The sequence below is a fragment of the Salvelinus fontinalis genome, unplaced genomic scaffold (genome assembly GCF_029448725.1).
Source record: "Salvelinus fontinalis isolate EN_2023a unplaced genomic scaffold, ASM2944872v1 scaffold_0100, whole genome shotgun sequence".
Lineage (NCBI taxonomy): Eukaryota > Metazoa > Chordata > Actinopteri > Salmoniformes > Salmonidae > Salvelinus > Salvelinus fontinalis.
In genome coordinates, this window is record NW_026600309.1 from 121,040 (window position 1) to 141,500 (window position 20,461).

General features: G+C 46.4%; 1 protein-coding gene across 4 annotated transcripts in view; it reads right to left on the reverse strand.

Annotated features, from left to right (window-relative positions):
* Nucleotides 1–20,461, reverse strand: part of LOC129843250 (G patch domain-containing protein 1-like) — a 56,280-nt gene that overhangs the window by 22,764 nt on the left and 13,055 nt on the right. For all 4 annotated transcript variants that reach the window (XM_055911859.1, XM_055911860.1, XM_055911858.1 and 1 more), the window contains exons 5-15: nt 19,900–19,997; nt 19,691–19,743; nt 18,164–18,412; nt 15,076–15,226; nt 14,717–14,796; nt 14,098–14,305; nt 12,837–13,026; nt 8,128–8,288; nt 7,577–7,761; nt 3,592–3,719; nt 3,319–3,425 (exon numbers count right to left, since the gene is read on the reverse strand). In XM_055911859.1, the coding sequence (XP_055767834.1) occupies nt 3,319–3,425; nt 3,592–3,719; nt 7,577–7,761; nt 8,128–8,288; nt 12,837–13,026; nt 14,098–14,305; nt 14,717–14,796; nt 15,076–15,226; nt 18,164–18,412; nt 19,691–19,743; nt 19,900–19,997 (1,610 nt within the window). The remainder of the gene's footprint in view (nt 1–3,318; nt 3,426–3,591; nt 3,720–7,576; nt 7,762–8,127; nt 8,289–12,836; nt 13,027–14,097; nt 14,306–14,716; nt 14,797–15,075; nt 15,227–18,163; nt 18,413–19,690; nt 19,744–19,899; nt 19,998–20,461) is intronic.

Consider the following 20,461-nt stretch of genomic DNA (forward strand, 5'->3'; position numbering starts at 1 on the left):
AGAGGGACAGGTTTACAGAGAGACGTAGGGGCCAGGTTTACACAGAGAGACGTAGGGGACAGGTTTACACAGAGAGACGTAGGGGACAGGTTTACACAGAGAGACGTAGGAGCCAGGTTTACACAGAGAGACGTAGGGGACAGGTTTACACAGAGAGCCGTAGGGGACAGGTTTACACAGAGAGGGACAGAGAGACGCAGGGGACAGGTTTACACAGAGAGGGACAGAGAGACGTAGGGGACAGGTTTACACAGAGAGGGACAGAGAGACGCAGGTGACAGGTTTACACAGAGAGGGACAGAGAGACGTAGGGGACAGGTTTACACAGAGACGTAGGGGACAGGTTTACACAGAGAGGGACAGAGAGACGTAGGGGACAGGTTTACACAGAGAGGGACAGAGAGACGTAGGGGACAGGTTTACACAGAGAGGGACAGAGAGACGTAGGGGACAGGTTTACACAGAGACGTAGGGGACAGGTTTACACAGAGAGGGACAGAGAGACGTAGGGGACAGGTTTACTAAGCAGTGTGTGATGTGATGTCTGCACTAGCACACTCTCCAGACTAATGGAATAAGAGCTCAGTAGATAATTTTTTGGGGTAGAGACTCTGATAATCTCCTCATAACACTGTAGATTAAATGAACCGGGTTGGTAGAGACTCTGTAGATTAAACGAACCGGGTTGGTAGAGACTCTGTAGATTAAATGAACCGGGTTGGTAGAGACTCTGTAGATTAAATGAACCAGGTTGGTAGAGACTCTGATAATCTCCTCATAAAACTGTAGATGAAATGAACCGGGTTGGTAGAGACTCTGTAGATTAAATGAACCGGGTTGGTAGAGACTCTGTAGATTAAATGAACCGGGTTGGTAGAGACTCTGATATTCTCCTCATAACACTGTAGATTAAATGAACCGGGTTGGTAGAGACTCTGTAGATTAAATGAACCGGGTTGGTAGAGACTCTGATAATCTCCTCATAACACTGTAGATTAAATGAACCGGGTTGGTAGAGACTCTGTAGATTAAATGAACCAGGTTGGTAGAGACTCTGTAGATTAAATGAACCAGGTTGGTAGAGACTGTAGATTAAATGAACCGGGTTGGTAGAGACTCTGATATTCTCCTCATAACACTGTAGATTAAATGAACCGGGTTGGTAGAGACTCTGTAGATTAAATGAACCAGGTTGGTAGAGACTCTGATATTCTCCTCATAACACTGTAGATTAAATGAACCGGGTTGGTAGAGACTCTGTAGATTAAATGAACCAGGTTGGTAGAGACTCTGTAGATTAAATGAACCGGGTTGGTAGAGACACTGTAGATTAAATGAACCGGGTTGGTAGAGACTCTGTAGATTAAATGAACCGGGTTGGTAGAGACTCTGTAGATTAAATGAACCGGGTTGGTAGAGACTCTGTAGATTAAATGAACCGGGTTGGTAGAGACTCTGATATTCTCCTCATAACACTGTAGATTAAATGAACCGGGTTGGTAGAGACTCTGATAATCTCCTCATAACACTGTAGATTAAATGAACCGGGTTGGTAGAGACTCTGTAGATTAAATGAACCGGGTTGGTAGAGACTCTGTAGATTAAATGAACCGGGTTGGTAGAGACTCTGATAATCTCCTCATAACACTGTAGATTAAATGAACTTGGTTGGTACAGACTCGTCATGACTCTCCTGTGATGATCTGAAGGATCAGGTTACAGTGGGTCCGCTCCACAGCGTGCTCTCTCTCTCGGGGGGGGGGGGGGGGTGGGGGGGGGGGGGGGGGGGGGAGTCGGCTGTTTAATGGAGGCCGTAAAATACGCCGCCTCTATGCTCTGTAGTGCTGGAGATTGGAATGTAAACTGTGTTACACAGAGAGACTCCTTGGACTTTAAACATTTGAATAATTAAACAATATTTATATTTTGGAGAATGTGGGAGTGGTCCGTGGACACTTAAGGGACAGTCGAGTGTGTTTCATTTGGTGATCTCATGAAGGACAGGAAGGAAGGACAGGAAATGAAGGACAGGAAATGAAGGACAGGAAATGAAGGACAGGAAACGCACATTACTGTGTCTCTGGTTGTGTCCACTTCTCAATGATGGAGTTCACATCTAAATGCTGTGAAACATATACGATTTAATATGAAACTATTTGTGAAAAGATGTAATGTGATGTTAGCCTTCTAAATGAGAGTATGGATTTTCATATAAAGTTAACTAGTCAGTGGCCACGCCCCCCACGTGAGTACAGACATTTACATCTGCGTCATGGAAACCGCTCCCTATCTTCCACAGAGTATAAAACCGCCCGTGACAAAATGGACATTAGACCAGAAGACATGGAGCTGTTGCTACATGTTGAAATGGTTGGCAACTCTAAGGACTTTGACCAGAGAACGTGGAGATCATTCCCACGTTGAAACGGCTGAGAAATCTACAAACTAAAAGAACAATTATTCAGGCTGCAGCTGTTTAAATACTTTAGTCTGGTAAACACATCCAATCTAAGAACATTTCCCGAATGGTACTCTGAAGTATCCATTATAACAACCTACACCTCAGACTGACTTTGATCTCTGGTGGACAAACCAGAGGCTTTCTGTCGACTGACTATCCAGCAGACGGACCGGCGACCACAGAGAGGGACAACAAAGGCATACACTCGTAAATATGTAAATTGTCATTTATTTTCGAATGAGTGGTTGTTCATGTTCAAAGTAAAGGCATTTCTATGAGTGTAGTTTAGTTTAGTGAGGTGTAGTATAGTGTAGTTTAGTCAACTGTATGTACTTGAATCCACTAGGAGTTTTCCCGCTCTTGAGTGGTCCCCACCCCCGTTCCTTTGTCTACCAAGCCGTCATATCGGTTTGGTCCGCTAGGGACTTTTTCCTTTGTATCATTTAGTAACCCATATATGACCTATTGTGTGTGTGTGTGTGTTTATGTAATTAAGTTGATTTGTATATCGCTGATTCAGGTTTCATGCAGATATCCAAGGGGTTTGAGACGTTCAGTAATGAGACTGATGAGGTAATAACACATTAATAAGTGAATAATCGCTAAGATATGAAAATATCGGAAGAGCTAATTCAGGAAATAAATACTCTAAAACATCTTCCCGTGGTGCCGACTTCCTAGTTATTTAAAGTTACATGATTAGTTTAATCACGTAATTAAATTACACAGAGAATTGATTTGATAAAATACAGTCTTAACATTTAATGATAGTCAACGACACGACACTGATATTCTCCCCGTAACACTTGAGATAAAATGGGACGTGTCTGGATAAAGTGGAACTGATTGTTTGTTACCTTGTGGAGCGGGGGAAGCACTAGCTGTTGGACTCTCTGATACAGTCAGGAAGTTAAACACAGAGAACTTGTCTCTCTTCACTTTGGGCATTCCCACAAACCCTGACCTGGAAAGAAAACCACAATTAGAGGTGACAAATCCTGACCTGGATAGACAACTACAGTTAGAGGCCAATGCAATGACACAAGCAGTAACCATTGAGCATTAGTATTCATAGTACCATTTATTCCGTGGTGGTCAAGTGTGTGTGTATGTATGTGTGTGTGTCGTACCCAGGATAGGGGTCAGGTATATTGAATCTCTTGCAGAGCAGTTTGTCAGGGTGCCATTCAAACGTGTCTCTGGTCAGTTTTCCAAACATCTTCATCTTCACGGCTGCCTGCTTGTCGTCCACATCATTCTGAAGAAAAACAGGCAGAACAGAGGATCAACACACTGAGCCTCATGTCCAATCCTGGACGCCCAGCCTGCAACCCAATCCTGGACGCCCAGCCTGCAACCAGATCTTGGATGTACAGCCTGTAACTAAATCCTGGACAAACAGCCTGCAACCCAATCCTGGACGCCCAGCCTGTAACCCATTCCTGGACGTCCAGCCTGTAACCTAATCCTGGACGTACAGCCTGTAACCCAATCCTGGACAAACAGCCTGCAACCCAATCCTGGACGCCCAGCCTGTAGCCCAATCCTGGACGCCCAGCCTGCAACCCAATCCTGGACGCACAGCTTGCAACCCAATCCTGGACGCCCAGCCTGCAACCCAAACCTGGACGCACAGCCTGTAAACCAATCCTGGACAAACAGCCTGTAACCCAATCCTGGACGCCCAGCCTGCAACCCAATCCTGGACGCCCAGCCTGCAACCCAATCCTGGATGTACAGCCTGCAACCCAATCCTGGACGCCAAGCCTGCAACCCAATCCTGGATGTACAGCCTGCAACCCAATCCTGGACGCCAAGCCTGCAACCCAATCCTGGATGTACAGCCTGCACCCCAATCCTGGATGTACAGCCTGTAACCCAATCCTGGATGTACAGCCTGCAACCCAATCCTGGATGTACAGCCTGCAACCCAATCCTGGACGCCCAGCCTGCAACCCAATCCTGGACGCCCAGCCTGCAACCCAATCCTGGATGTACAGCCTGCAACCCAATCCTGGATGTACAGCCTGCAACCCAATCCTGGACGCCCAGCCTGCAACCCAATCCTGGACGCCCAGCCTGCAAACCAATCCTGGATGAACAGCCTGTAACCCAATCCTGGATGCACAGCCTGTAACCCAATCCTGGATGCCCAGCCTGCAACCCAATCCTGGACGCCCAGCCTGTAACCCAATCCTGGACGCCCAGCCTGCAACCCAATCCTGGACGCCCAGCCTGCAACCCAATCCTGGACGCCCAGCCTGCAACCCAATCCTGGACGCACAGCCTGTAACCCAATCCTGGACGCACAGCCTGCAACCCAATCCTGGACGTACAGCCTGTAACCCAATCCTGGACGCCCAGCCTGCAACCCAATCCTGGACGCACAGCCTGCAACCAAATCCTGTACGCACAGCCTGTAACCCAATCCTGGATGCACAGCCTGTAACCCAATCCTGGACGCCCAGCCTGCAACCCAATCCTGGACGCCCAGCCTGCAACCCAATCCTGGGTTGAACAAGGAAGTAAGGCCAGGTATTAACAGAGATGAACAAGGAAGTAAGGCCAGGTATTAACAGAGATGAACAAGGAAGTAAGGCCAGCTATTAACAGAGATGAACAAGGAAGTAAGGCCAGGTATTAACAGAGATGAACAAGGAAGTAAGGCCAGGTATTAACAGAGATGAACAAGGAAGTAAGGCCAGCTATTAACAAGGAAGTAAGGCCAGCTATTAACAGAGATGAACAAGGAAGTAAGGCCAGCTATTAACAGAGATGAACAAGGAAGTAAGGCCAGCTATTAACATATATGAACAAGGAAGTAAGGCCAGGCATTAACAAAGATGAACAAGGAAGTAAGGCAAGGTATTAACAGAGATGAACAAGGAAGTAAGGCCAGGTATTAACAGAGATGAACAAGGAAGTAAGGCCAGGCATTAACAGAGATGAACAAGGAAGTAAGGCCAGGTATTAACAGAGATGAACAAGGAAGTAAGGCCAGGTATTAACAGAGATGAACAAGGAAGTAAGGCCAGCTATTAACAGAGATGAACAAGGAAGTAAGGCCAGGTATTAAACAGAGATGAACAAGGAAGTAAGGCCAGGCATTAACAAAGATGAACAAGGAAGTAAGGCCAGGTATTAACAGAGATGAACAAGGAAGTAAGGCCAGCTATTAACAGAGATGAACGCGGAAGTAAGGCCAGGCATTAACAGAGATGAACAAGGAAGTAAGGCCAGGTATTAACAGAGATGAATAAGGAAGTAAGGCCAGCTATTAACAGAGATGAACAAGGAAGTAAGGCCAGCTATTAACAGAGATGAACAAGGAAGTAAGGCCAGCTATTAACAGAGATGAACAAGGAAGTAAGGCCAGGTATTAACAGAGATGAATAAGGAAGTAAGGCCAGCTATTAACAGAGATGAACAAGGAAGTAAGGCCAGGTATTAACAGAGATGAACAAGGAAGTAAGGTCAGGCATTAACAGAGATGAACAAGGAAGTAAGGCCAGCTATTAACAGAGATGAACAAGGAAGTAAGGCCAGCTATTAACAGAGATGAACAAGGAAGTAAGGCCAGCTATTAACAGAGATGAACAAGGAAGTAAGGCCAGGTATTAACAGAGATGAACAAGGAAGTAAGGCCAGCTATTAACAGAGATGAACAAGGAAGTAAGGCCAGCTATTAACAGAGATGAACAAGGAAGTAAGGCCAGGTATTAACAGAGATGAACAAGGAAGTAAGGCCAGGTATTAACAGAGATGAACAAGGAAGTAAGGCCAGCTATTAACAGAGATGAACAAGGAAGTAAGGCCAGCTATTAACAGAGATGAACAAGGAAGTAAGGCCAGCTATTAACAAAGATGAACAAGGAAGTAAGGCCAGGTATTAACAGAGATGAACAAGGAAGTAAGGCCAGCTATTAACAGAGATGAATAAGGAAGTAAGGCCAGCTATTAACAGAGATGAACAAGGAAGTAAGGCCAGGTATTAACAGAGATGAACAAGGAAGTAAGGCCAGCTATTAACAGAGATGAACAAGGAAGTAAGGCCAGCTATTAACAGAGATGAACAAGGAAGTAAGGCCAGGTATTAACAGAGATGAACAAGGAAGTAAGGCCAGTTATTAACAAAGATGAACGTAAGGCTTGAGATGTGTACTAGAGTTTTCACGCTGTTTTCTTGCTTCCACCACCGTCATGTCTCTGCTCGTCTTCGTCAATAAAACACCTCATACTCTGGAAGCCATCCTGATCTCTCCTCAGTATTGATTACCCACAATCCTTCAACATTATGGTGAAGCTGTGGAGAGCTGCCTACCTCCTGATCTCTCCTCAGTATTGATTACCCACAATCCTTCAACATTATGGTGAATCTGTGGAGAGCTGCCTACCTCCTGATCTCTCCTCAGTATTGATTACCCACAATCCTTCAACATTATGGTGAATCTGTGGAGAGCTGCCTACCTCCTGATCTCTCAGTATTGATTACCCACAATCCTTCAGCATTATGTTGAAGCTGTGGAGAGCTGCCTACCTCCTGATCTCTCCTCAATATTGATTACCCACAATCCTTCAACATTATGGTGAAGCTGTGGAGAGCTGCCTACCTCCTGATCTCTCCTCAGTATTGATTACCCACAATCCTTCAACATTATGGTGAAGCTGTGGAGAGCTGCCTACCTCCTGATCTCTCCTCAATACTGATTACCCACAATCCTTCAACATTATGGTGAAGCTGTGGAGAGCTGCCTACCTCCTGATCCCTCAGTACTGATTACCCACAATCCTTCAACATTATGGTGAATCTGTGGAGAGCTGCCTACCTCCTGATCTCTCAGTATTGATTACCCACAATCCTTCAGCATTATGTTGAAGCTGTGGAGAGCTGCCTACCTCCTGATCTCTCCTCAATATTGATTACCCACAATCCTTCAACATTATGTTGAATCTGTGGAGAGCTGCCTACCTCCTGATCTCTCCTCAGTATTGATTACCCACAATCCTTCAACATTATGTTGAATCTGTGGAGAGCTGCCTACCTCCTGATCTCTCCTCAATACTGATTACCCACAATCCTTCAACATTATGGTGAATCTGCGGAGAGCTGCCTACCTCCTGATCTCGTGTCACCTCCACAGCGTCTGCCTCCACACCGTCATCCTGTTTCGCTCTGGTGAAGCGACCGGACAGAGAGGAGTTGCTGGGCTTGTAGAGGAGAGCAGCACGGACAAACTCGTCCCTCTCTCTCCCTCTCTCCCACTCCGTCATGGTGGGGTCCAAGCTCAACTCCAGGGCATCTGGACACAGTTGAGGAGAGGGTTAAGATGTAAGGATGAAACCATCATTGTAATCTTAGTGGATAATGCACGTCGGAGAGGAGAGCCCTGAAAGCAGAACATGGGCTGATTCTTCAGAACGGTTTTAAAAAAGGTCTCTCAATGTGTCTGTGTTCCACATGAAAAGTGGTTTTATTGTCTTTAAAAGACCATAATAAAATTACAAAACCAGATTGTCATTGTCAAGCACTTTGCCTTTGTTAAAATGGGAGTCAAACCAGCCTCCGTACCTCCGTCTCCCTGTTTGAGACGGTCTGTTTTGAAAAGAGCCTCTCTCCCATTTCATAGAATAAAGTAAATCGGTTTGACACCATGCAGCCTCCGTACCTCTGTCTCCCTGTTTGAGCTGGTCTATGTAGAGGTCGTATCGGGCCTGTTTATGAGGGGTCCTCTCAAAGGGTTTGAAGGTCTGTCCTGTCTGGGCCTGGGCTGTAGGACCGCTCCACACACTCAGAGCTTCCTGCTGCAGCTCTGCTTGGGGTGAGAACCTGGATGGATTCAACAGAGACTCAGTGACCTGACGTTCCCATTAGACATGACTTAACCAGAGACTCAGTGACCTGACGTTCCCATTAGACATGACTGCTGCTCTGCTTGGGGTGAGAACCTGGATGGATTCAACAGAGACTCAGTGACCTGACGTTCCCATTAGACATGACTTAACCAGAGACTCAGTGACCTGACGTTCCCATTAGACATGACTGCTGCTCTGCTTGGGGTGAGAACCTGGATGGATTCAACAGAGACTCAGTGACCTGACGTTCCCATTAGACATGACTGCTGCTCTGCTTGGGGTGAGAACCTGGATGGATTCAACAGAGACTCAGTGACCTGACGTTCCCATTAGACATGACTTAACCAGAGACTCAGTGACCTGACGTTCCCATTAGACATGACTGCTGCTCTGCTTGGGGTGAGAACCTGGATGGATTCAACAGAGACTCAGTGACCTGACGTTCCCATTAGACATGACTTAACCAGAGACTCAGTGACCTGACGTTCCCATTAGACATGACTGCTGCTCTGCTTGGGGTGAGAACCTGGATGGATTCAACAGAGACTCAGTGACCTGACGTTCCCATTAGACATGACTGCTGCTCTGCTTGGGGTGAGAACCTGGATGGATTCAACAGAGACTCAGTGACCTGACGTTCCCATTAGACATGACTTAACCAGAGACTCAGTGACCTGACGTTCCCATTAGACATGACTGCTGCTCTGCTTGGGGTGAGAACCTGGATGGATTCAACAGAGACTCAGTGACCTGACGTTCCCATTAGACATGACTGCTGCTCTGCTTGGGGTGAGAACCTGGATGGATTCAACAGAGACTCAGTGACCTGACGTTCCCATTAGACATGACTGCTGCTCTGCTTGGGGTGAGAACCTGGATGGATTCAACAGAGACTCAGTGACCTGACGTTCCCATTAGACATGACTGCTGCTCTGCTTGGGGTGAGAACAGGATATAGAACACCGGACTACAATACATTACAGGATATAGAACATCGGACTACAATACATTACAGGATCTAGAACACCGGACTACAATACAGGATATAGAACACCGGACTTCAATACAGGATATAGAACACCGGACTACAATACAGGATATAGAACATCGGACTACAATACATTACAGGATCTAGAACACCGGACTACAATACAGGATATAGAACACCGGACTACAATACATTACAGGATCTAGAACACCGGACTACAATACAGGATATAGAACACCGGACTACAATACAGGATATAGAACATCGGACTACAATACATTACAGGATCTAGAACACCGGACTACAATACAGGATATAGAACACCGGACTACAATACAGGATATAGAACACCGGACTACAATACAGGATATAGAACACCGGACTACAATACAGGATATAGAACACCGGACTACAATACAGGTTATAGAACACCGGACTACAATACAGGATATAGAACACCGGACTACAATACATTACAGGATATAGAACATCGGACTACAACACATTACAGGATATAGAACACCGGACTACAATACAGGATATAGAACACCGGACTACAATACAGGATATAGAACACCGGACTACAATACATTACAGGATATAGAACACCGGACTACAATACATTACAGGATATAGAACACCGGACTACAATACATTACAGGATATAGAACACCGGACTACAATACATTACAGGATATAGAACACCGGACTACAATACATTACAGGATATAGAACACCGGACTACAATACATTACAGGATATAGAACACCGGACTACAACACATTACAGGATATAGAACACCGGACTACAATACATTACAGGATATAGAACACCGGACTACAATACATTACAGGATATAGAACACCGGACTACAACACATTACAGGATATAGAACACCGGACTACAATACATTACAGGATATAGAACACCGGACTACAATACATTACAGGATATAGAACACCGGACTACAATACATTACAGGATATAGAACACCGGACTACAATACATTACAGGATATAGAACACCGGACTACAATACATTACAGGATATAGAACACCGGACTACAATACATTAAAGGATATAGAACACCGGACTACAACAAATTACAGGATATAGAACACCGGACTACAATACATTACAGGATATAGAACACCGGACTACAACACATATCCCAGGATATAGAACACCGGACTACAACACATATCCCAGGATATAGAACACCGGACTACAACACATATCCCAGGATATAGAACACCGGACTACAATACATTACAGGATATAGAACACCGGACTACAATACATTACAGGATATAGAACACCGGACTACAATACATTACAGGATATAGAACACCGGACTACAATACATTACAGGATATAGAACACCGGACTACAATACATTACAGGATATAGAACACCGGACTACAATACATTACAGGATATAGAACACCGGACTACAACACATTACAGGATATAGAACACCGGACTACAATACATTACAGGATATAGAACACCGGACTACAATACATTACAGGATATAGAACACCGGACTACAACACATTACAGGATATAGAACACCGGACTACAACACATTACAGGATATAGAACACCGGACTACAATACATTACAGGATATAGAACACCGGACTACAACACATTACAGGATATAGAACACCGGACTACAACACATTACAGGATATAGAACACCGGACTACAACACATTACAGGATATAGAACACCGGACTACAATACATTACAGGATATAGAACACCGGACTACAATACATTACAGGATATAGAACACCGGACTACAACACATTACAGGATATAGAACACCGGACTACAATACATTACAGGATATAGAACACCGGACTACAATACAGGATATAGAACACCGGACTACAATACATTACAGGATATAGAACACCGGACTACAATACATTACAGGATCTAGAACACCGGACTACAACACATTACAGGATCTAGAACACCGGACTACAACACATTACAGGATCTAGAACACCGGACTACAACACATTACAGGATCTAGAACACCGGACTACAACACATTACAGGATCTAGAACACCGGACTACAACACATTACAGGATCTAGAACACCGGACTACAATACATTACAGGATATAGAACACCGGACTACAATCAGGGCAGGTTACAAGGATATAGAACACCGGACTACAATACATTACAGGATATAGAACACCGGACTACAATACATTACAGGATATAGAACACCGGACTACAATACATTACAGGATATAGAACACCGGACTACAACACATTACAGGATATAGAACACCGGACTACAATACATTACAGGATATAGAACACCGGACTACAATACATTACAGGATATAGAACACCGGACTACAACACATTACAGGATATAGAACACCGGACTACAACACATTACAGGATATAGAACACCGGACTACAATACATTACAGGATATAGAACACCGGACTACAATACATTACAGGATATAGAACACCGGACTACAATACATTACAGGATATAGAACACCGGACTACAATACATTACAGGATATAGAACACCGGACTACAACACATTACAGGATATAGAACACCGGACTACAATACATTACAGGATATAGAACACCGGACTACAATACATTACAGGATATAGAACACCGGACTACAACACATTACAGGATATAGAACACCGGACTACAACACATTACAGGATATAGAACACCGGACTACAATACATTACAGGATATAGAACACCGGACTACAACACATTACAGGATATAGAACACCGGACTACAACACATTACAGGATCTAGAACACCGGACTACAATACATTACAGGATATAGAACACCGGACTACAATACATTACAGGATATAGAACACCGGACTACAATACATTACAGGATATAGAACACCGGACTACAACACATTACAGGATATAGAACACCGGACTACAATACAGGATATAGAACACCGGACTACAACATATTACAGGATATAGAACACCGGACTACAATACATTACAGGATATAGAACACCGGACTACAATACATTACAGGATATAGAACACCGGACTACAATACATTACAGGATATAGAACACCGGACTACAATACATTACAGGATATAGAACACCGGACTACAACACATATCCCAGGATATAGAACACCGGACTACAATACAGGATATAGAACACCGGACTACAATACAGGATATAGAACACCGGACTACATTACAGGATATAGAACACCGGACTACATTACAGGATATAGAACACCGGACTACAACATATTACAGGATATAGAACACCGGACTACAATACATTACAGGATATAGAACACCGGACTACAATACATTACAGGATATAGAACACCGGACTACAATACATTACAGGATATAGAACACCGGACTACAATACATTACAGGATATAGAAGACCGGACTACAATACATCACAGGATATAGAACACCAGACTACAATACATTACAGGATAGTTCAGACATGGCCAGACAGACATATATAGGTGTACCTGCTAGACAGGGCCTTCTGGGCGGAGGCTCTGGCTGCTGCAGCCGCCACCCCTGCAGCCACCACAGCTGCTCTGGTCTCCCCAGGGGTGGGCTGTCTGGGGCCTGAGCTGGTATCTGAGGAGGGCCTCCGGAGGCCGGAGAGTCTCTCTCTGTCCTCAGCCTTCAGCAGGTCAAACACAGAGCTGGGGCCTGGAGGGGGGAGGACAGGGCAGGGAGGAGGACAGGGCAGAGAGGAGGACAGGACAGGGAGGAGGACAGGGCAGAGAGGAGGACAGGACAGGGAGGAGGACAGGGCAGGGAGGAGGACAGGGCAGAGAGGAGGACAGGGCAGAGAGGAGGACAGGGCAGGGAGGAGGACAGGGCAAGGAGGAGACAGGGCAGAGAGGAGGACAGGGCAGAGAGGAGGACAGGGCAGAGAGGAGGACAGGGAAGAGAGGAGGACAGGGCAGGGAGGAGGACAGGGCAGGGAGGAGGACAGGGCAGGGAGGAGGACAGGGAAGAGAGGAGGACAGGGCAGGGAGGAGGACAGGGCAGTGAGGAGGACAGGGCAGAAAGGAGGACAGGGCAGGGAGGAGGACAGGGCAGAGAGGAGGACAGGGCAGAGAGGAGGACAGGGCAGAGAGGAGGACAGGGCAGGGAGGAGGACAGGGCAGGGAGGAGGACAGGGCAGAAAGGAGGACAGGGCAGGGAGGAGGACAGGGCAGGGAGGAGGACAGGGAAGGGAGGAGGACAGGGCAGAGTGGAGGACAGGGCAGAGAGGAGGACAGGGCAGAGAGGAGGACAGGGCAGAGAGGAGGACAGGGCAGAGAGGAGGACAGGGCAGAGAGGAGGACAGGGCAGGGAGGAGGACAGGGCAGAAAGGAGGACAGGGCAGGGAGGAGGACAGGGCAGAGAGGAGGACAGGGCAGGGAGGAGGACAGGGCAGGGAGGAGGACAGGGCAGAGAGGAGGACAGGGCAGAGAGGAGGACAGGGCAGAGAGGAGGACAGGGGGCAGGGAGGAGACAAAAAAACATCACCATTGATAATCCAAAATATCCTTGACTCCAGCTTTCAAATCCAGGCAGGTCTTTAATGTTCGAATACTGGAAGAGGACGGGGGGAGAAGACCGGAGGCGAGTAGTTAGGACTATTATTAATAAAAGCAGAACGGAGTCGAGATAGACATAGCACCATGGTTGATAAAGAGAAGATGCCCACGAGTATTAAAACATTCGTGTTGTGTCAAGAGGTTGAAGAAGAATACAGAGGACAGCCTGTACCTTGCAGTGCAGCCTCCCCTAGCAGCTCTCGCCTCTGGGCAGAGTCCAGCTGGTGGCGTCCCCCCTTAGAGGGCTCTTCCTGGGTCATGTGTCCCCGAGACGTCTTCAGGGCCTGGGCTACCATGGGGCTGACGCTGGACATGTCCACCACGGGACGGAAGTAGTGGACCGGCCTGAAGTCTCTGGGCAGGTTGGGAGGAGGGAAGATCTGAGGAGAGAGAGGTGGAGAGAGAAGAGAGAGAGAAGAGAGAGAGAAGAGAGAAGAGAGGTGGAGAGAGAGGTGGAGAGAGAGATAGAGAGAGAGAGAGAGATAGAGAGAGAGAGAGAGAGACAGAGAGAGAGAGAGAGAGAGAGAGAGAGAGAGAGAGAGAGAGAGAGAGAGAGAGAGAGAGAGAGAGAGAGAGAGAGAGAGAGAGAGAGAGAGAGAGACAGAGAGAGAGAGCGAGAGAGAGGGAGACAGAGGGAGACAGAGAGAGAGAGAGAGGTAAGGGATGGAGAGAGAGGGATGGAGAGAGAGGGATGGAGAGAGAGAGAGAAAGAGGCCAGGGGATGGAGATGATATATTACGGAGGTAATTGAAGAGAGATGATTTTAGAAACTAGGTTAAGAGAGCACCTACTGTTTTGGCCTCTATCTTATCGGAGGACAAGGTGAATCCTTCTAGGATTTTACCCAGATAAGCAGCGTCTTTACTGTGGTCTGAAGACGAAGAAGAAAAGCATCAGGTAACAATATTCAGTGATCATCATGGACGTGATCTACATTGTGTTCATGGGCAGGACTTTGTCTCTCTGTGTCTCTTTATTCAGTGTCAGAGTCCCTTAAAACAAGAGTGTGAACCATAACTTTCCACAGTGAAGGACAAACACAACTGGCCTGTTCCCCAGAGAGTCTATATTTTTAGTCCAGGTCTAGGATTAATCTGTGTCTAGAAAACTGTCCCAGTCTTCTATTTCCTGTCATCTCAGTGGACCTGACCTTTCTTCTTCCTGTTGTACTGCTGAGGGGCGGTCCATCCGTACAGGCCGTCCCCAGGCTCCTCCCCTCCCAGCACCGTGTCGTAGTTAGACATGATGTCTCTGTGGTAGATGTCGTCATCGTCGTCCTCCATCGCACCCACACCAAACCCCTGGGGGGGGGGGGGGTTAAAGGGTCAAGGGTCAAGCACAGGCCAAGTATCCCAGAGCACCTGACTAGTAACAACCAAACAATACAGAGAGCTGACAGTCAGACAGTGTTGTCCCTACTATTAGAGCTGACACAACAGTCAGACAGTGGTTCCCCTACTATTAGAGCTGACACAACAGTCAGACAGTGTTTCCCCTACTATTAGAGCTGACAGTCAGACAGTGTTTTCCCTACTATTAGAGCTAACAGTCAGACAGTGTTTCCCTACTATTAGAGCTGACACAACAGTCAGACAGTGTTTCCCCTACTATTAGAGCTGACAGTCAGACAGTGTTTCCCCTACTATTAGAGCTGACACAACAGTCAGACAGTGTTTCCCCTACTATTAGAGCTGACACAACAGTCAGACAGTGTTTCCCCTACTATTAGAGCTGACAGTCAGACAGTGTTTCCCCTACTATTAGAGCTGACACAACAGTCAGACAGTGTTTCCCCTACTATTAGAGCTGACACAACAGTCAGACAGTGTTTCCCCTACTATTAGAGCTGACACAACAGTCAGACAGTGTTTCCCTACTATTAGAGCTGACACAACAGTCAGACAGTGTTTCCCCTACTATTAGAGCTGACACAACAGTCAGACAGTGTTTCCCCTACTATTAGAGCTGACACAACAGTCAGACAGTGTTTCCCCTACTATTAGAGCTGACACAACAGCCAGACAGTGTTTCCCCTACTATTAGAGCTGACACAACAGTCAGACAGTGTTTCCCCTACTATTAGAGCTGACACAACAGTCAGACAGTGTTTCCCCTACTATTAGAGCTGACACAACAGTCAGACAGTGTTTCCCCTACTATTAGAGCTGACACAACAGTCAGACAGTGTTTCCCCTACTATTAGAGCTGACACAACAGTCAGACAGTGTTTCCCCTACTATTAGAGCTGACACAACAGTCAGACAGTGTTTCCCCTACTATTAGAGCTGACACAACAGTCAGACAGTGTTTCCCCTACTATTAGAGCTGACACAACAGTCAGACAGTGTTTCCCCTACTATTAGAGCTGACACAACAGTCAGACAGTGTTTCCCTACTATTAGAGCTGACACAACAGTCAGACAGTGTTTCCCCTACTATTAGAGCTGACACAACAGTCAGACAGTGTTTCCCCTACTATTAGAGCTGACACAACAGTCAGACAGTGTTTCCCCTACTATTAGAGCTGACACAACAGTCAGACAGTGTTTCCCCTACTATTAGAGCTGACACAACAGTCAGACAGTGTTTCCCCTACTATTAGAGCTGACACAACAGTCAGACAGTGTTTCCCCTACTATTAGAGCTGATAACAGTCAGACAGTGTTTCCCCTACTATTAGAGCTGATAACAGTCAGACAGTGTTTCCCCTACTATTAGAGCTGACACAACAGTCAGACAGTGTTTCCCCTACTATTAGAGCTGACACAACAGTCAGACAGTGTTTCCCCTACTATTAGAGCTGACACAACAGTCAGACAGTGTTTCCCCTACTATTAGAGCTGACAGTCAGACAGTGTTTCCCCTACTATTAGAGCTGACAGTCAGACAGTGTTTCCCCTACTATTAGAGCTGACACAACAGTCAGACAGTGTTTCCCCTACTATTAGAGCTGACACAACAGTCAGACAGTGTTTCCCCTACTATTAGAGCTGACACAACAGTCAGACAGTGTTTCCCCTACTATTAGAGCTGACACAACAGTCAGACAGTGTTTCCCCTACTATTAGAGCTGACACAACAGTCAGACAGTGTTTCCCCTACTATTAGAGCTGACACAACAGTCAGACAGTGTTTCCCCTACTATTAGAGCTGACACAACAGTCAGACAGTGTTTCCCCTACTATTAGAGCTGACAGTCAGACAGTGTTTCCCCTACTATTAGAGCTGACACAACAGTCAGACAGTGTTTCCCCTACTATTAGAGCTGACACAACAGTCAGACAGTGTTTCCCCTACTATTAGAGCTGACACAACAGTCAGACAGTGTTTCCCCTACTATTAGAGCTGACAGTCAGACAGTGTTTCCCCTACTATTAGAGCTGACACAACAGTCAGACAGTGTTTCCCCTACTATTAGAGCTGACACAACAGTCAGACAGTGTTTCCCCTACTATTAGAGCTGACACAACAGTCAGACAGTGTTTCCCCTACTATTAGAGCTGACAGTCAGACAGTGTTTCCCCTACTATTAGAGCTGACACAACAGTCAGACAGTGTTTCCCCTACTATTAGAGCTGACACAACAGTCAGACAGTGTTTCCCCTACTATTAGAGCTGACAGTCAGACAGTGTTTCCCCTACTATTAGAGCTGATAACAGTCAGACAGTGTTTCCCCTACTATTAGAGCTGACACAACAGTCAGACAGTGTTTCCCCTACTATTAGAGCTGACACAACAGTCAGACAGTGTTTCCCCTACTATTAGAGCTGACACAACAGTCAGACAGTGTTTCCCCTACTATTAGAGCTGACACAACAGTCAGACAGTGTTGTCCCTACTATTAGAGCTGACACAACAGTCAGACAGTGTTTCCCCTACTATTAGAGCTGACACAACAGTCAGACAGTGTTTCCCCTACTATTAGAGCTGACACAACAGTCAGACAGTGTTTCCCCTACTATTAGAGCTGACACAACAGTCAGACAGTGTTTCCCCTACTATTAGAGCTGACACAACAGTCAGACAGTGTTTCCCCTACTATTAGAGCTGACAACAGACAGACAGTGTTTCCCCTACTATTAGAGCTGACAACAGTAAGTAGTAGAGAGGTTGTATCACCATAGCTGTGTACAGGAAGTAGAGAGACAGTCAGACAGTGTTTCCCCTACTATTACAAACAGGGTAGAAGTCTGACCAAGTAAACAAACAATGAGAGACACACACAGGTATGACGTACCTGTCCTGCAACTCCTCCTCTGCGTTTCTGTCCCTTCTTGTCCTCTCCAAACAGGTTGTTGGTCCTGTCTGAGTCCATGGTGAACAGGTTGATGTGTCCAGCGCCCGGACCTCCCCTCAGGGCCGCCAGCGGGTTCAGACCCCGGTACCCCAGGCCGTGACGGTCCACTTTAGGGGTGAAGTCTATAGGAGTCACGTCTTTAGGAGCGAAGGTCACGTTGTCGGGGACGAACTCTCCGTCCTCCTCATCCTGGAGGTTTAACAGTAGGGGTTACGGACCAATCAGATCACATTATCTTTGCCGTGGTGGGAGGGGTAAACGTTAAGTCGCCTATTTTAGGGGACTTTCGTTATAATTTAATTGTTTTATCAAAAGGTAATTAGCTTAGAAATCAACTTTGTTTCGTGATCGTTCTGTCTGACAGCGTCACTTCCCTTCCTCGGATGACTATGGGGTATCGGGTTACATATCCACAGCCATTGGAGGCTCGGGAGTCCCGCCTTAACGCTCCTTCGCTGATCGGACTGTCCGTCATTTTGTGTCGGAACGGTACGTCACAGGTACACAAGCTGCATGTTGATGCTAAGCTGAGAGTCTACTGCAGCGACAGGAAGTAGTTCCACAACAAACTACATATCGCTGCTAAGCTGAGAGTCTACTGCAGCGACAGGAAGTAGTTCCACAACAAGCTGCATATCGCTGCTAAACTGAGAGTCTACTGCAGCGACAGGAAGTAGTTCCACTGTTCTACAACAAACTGCATATCGCTGCTAAGCTGAGAGTCTACTGCAGCGACAGGAAGTAGTTCTACAACAAGCTGCATATCGCTGCTAAACTGAGAGTCTACTGCAGCGACAGGAAGTAGTTCCACTGTTCTACAACAAACTGCATATCGCTGCTAAGCTGAGAGTCTACTGCAGCGACAGGAAGTAGTTCTACAACAAGCTGCATATCGCTGCTAAGCTGAGAGTCTACTGCAGCGACAGGAAGTAGTTCCACAACAAGCTGCATATCGCTGCTAAGCTGAGAGTCTACTGCAGCGACAGGAAGTAGTTCTACAACAAACTGCATATCGCTGCTAAGCTGAGAGTCTACTGCAGCGACAGGAAGTAGTTCCACTGTTCTACAACAAGCTGCATATCGCTGCTAAGCTGAGAGTCTACTGCAGCGACAGGAAGTAGTTCCACTGTTCTACAACAAACTACATATCGCTGCTAAGCTGAGAGTCTACTGCAGCGACAGGAAGTAGTTCCACAACAAGCTGCATATCGCTGCTAAGCTGAGAGTCTACTGCAGCGACAGGAAGTAGTTCCACAACAAACTGCATATCGCTGCTAAGCTGAGAGTCTAGTGCAGCGACAGGAAGTAGTTCCACTGTTCCACAACAAACTACATATCGCTGCTAAGCTGAGAGTCTAGTGCAGCGACCGGAAGTAGTTCCACTGTTCCACAACAAACTACATATCGATTTATATCAAAAGGAAATTTAAAAACGAACCACAATTTGAAAGAAAACCACCGTGTTACCTGTGATTCCGACGAACCGTTGGGAGGCGAGGCCGAGCCGAACACCCTTGAATCTGGAAAAAGAGAAAGAACCATTTTAAGAATGATTTTACTCACAAGCTAAAAAGGGTAAAAATACTACTTTAAGAGAGTCCATCTGTACAGTCTATGCCACGTATTGGGCTACAACGCTGCTGCTTTGACACAGTCAGAGGCACGTGTTAACCCACCTGCTTTCTGCTTGCACAGCCTCCTCTTCACCCTGGGCCCAACCCCCTGGCCGTCCTTCCAGCCCATCTTCCTCAGTAACTCGACCCCCATGGAGGACCTGCCAGGAGTCAACAAGGACAGTCCGCTGAGGAGCAATACGAGGCAGACTGCAACTACCATTTAGCTCACTGAATACCAGGGGCTGTGTCAAGAGTAGTAGTTCTGATCTAGGATCAGTTATACCATTTAGCTCACTGAATACCAGGGGCTGTGTCAAGAGTTCTGCTGATCTAGGATCAGTTATACCATTTAGCTCACTGAATACCAGGGGCTGTGTCAAGAGGAGGAGTTCTGGCTGATCTAGGATCAGTTCTACCATTTAGCTCACTGAATACCAGGGGCTGTGTCAAGAGTTCTGCTGATCTAGGATCAGTTATACCATTTAGCTCATTGAATACCAGGGGCTGTGTCAAGAGTAGGAGTTCTGATCTAGGATCAGTTCTACCATTTAGCTCATTGAATACCAGGGGCTGTGTCAAGAGTTCTGCTGATCTAGGATCAGTTATACCTTTTAGCTCATTG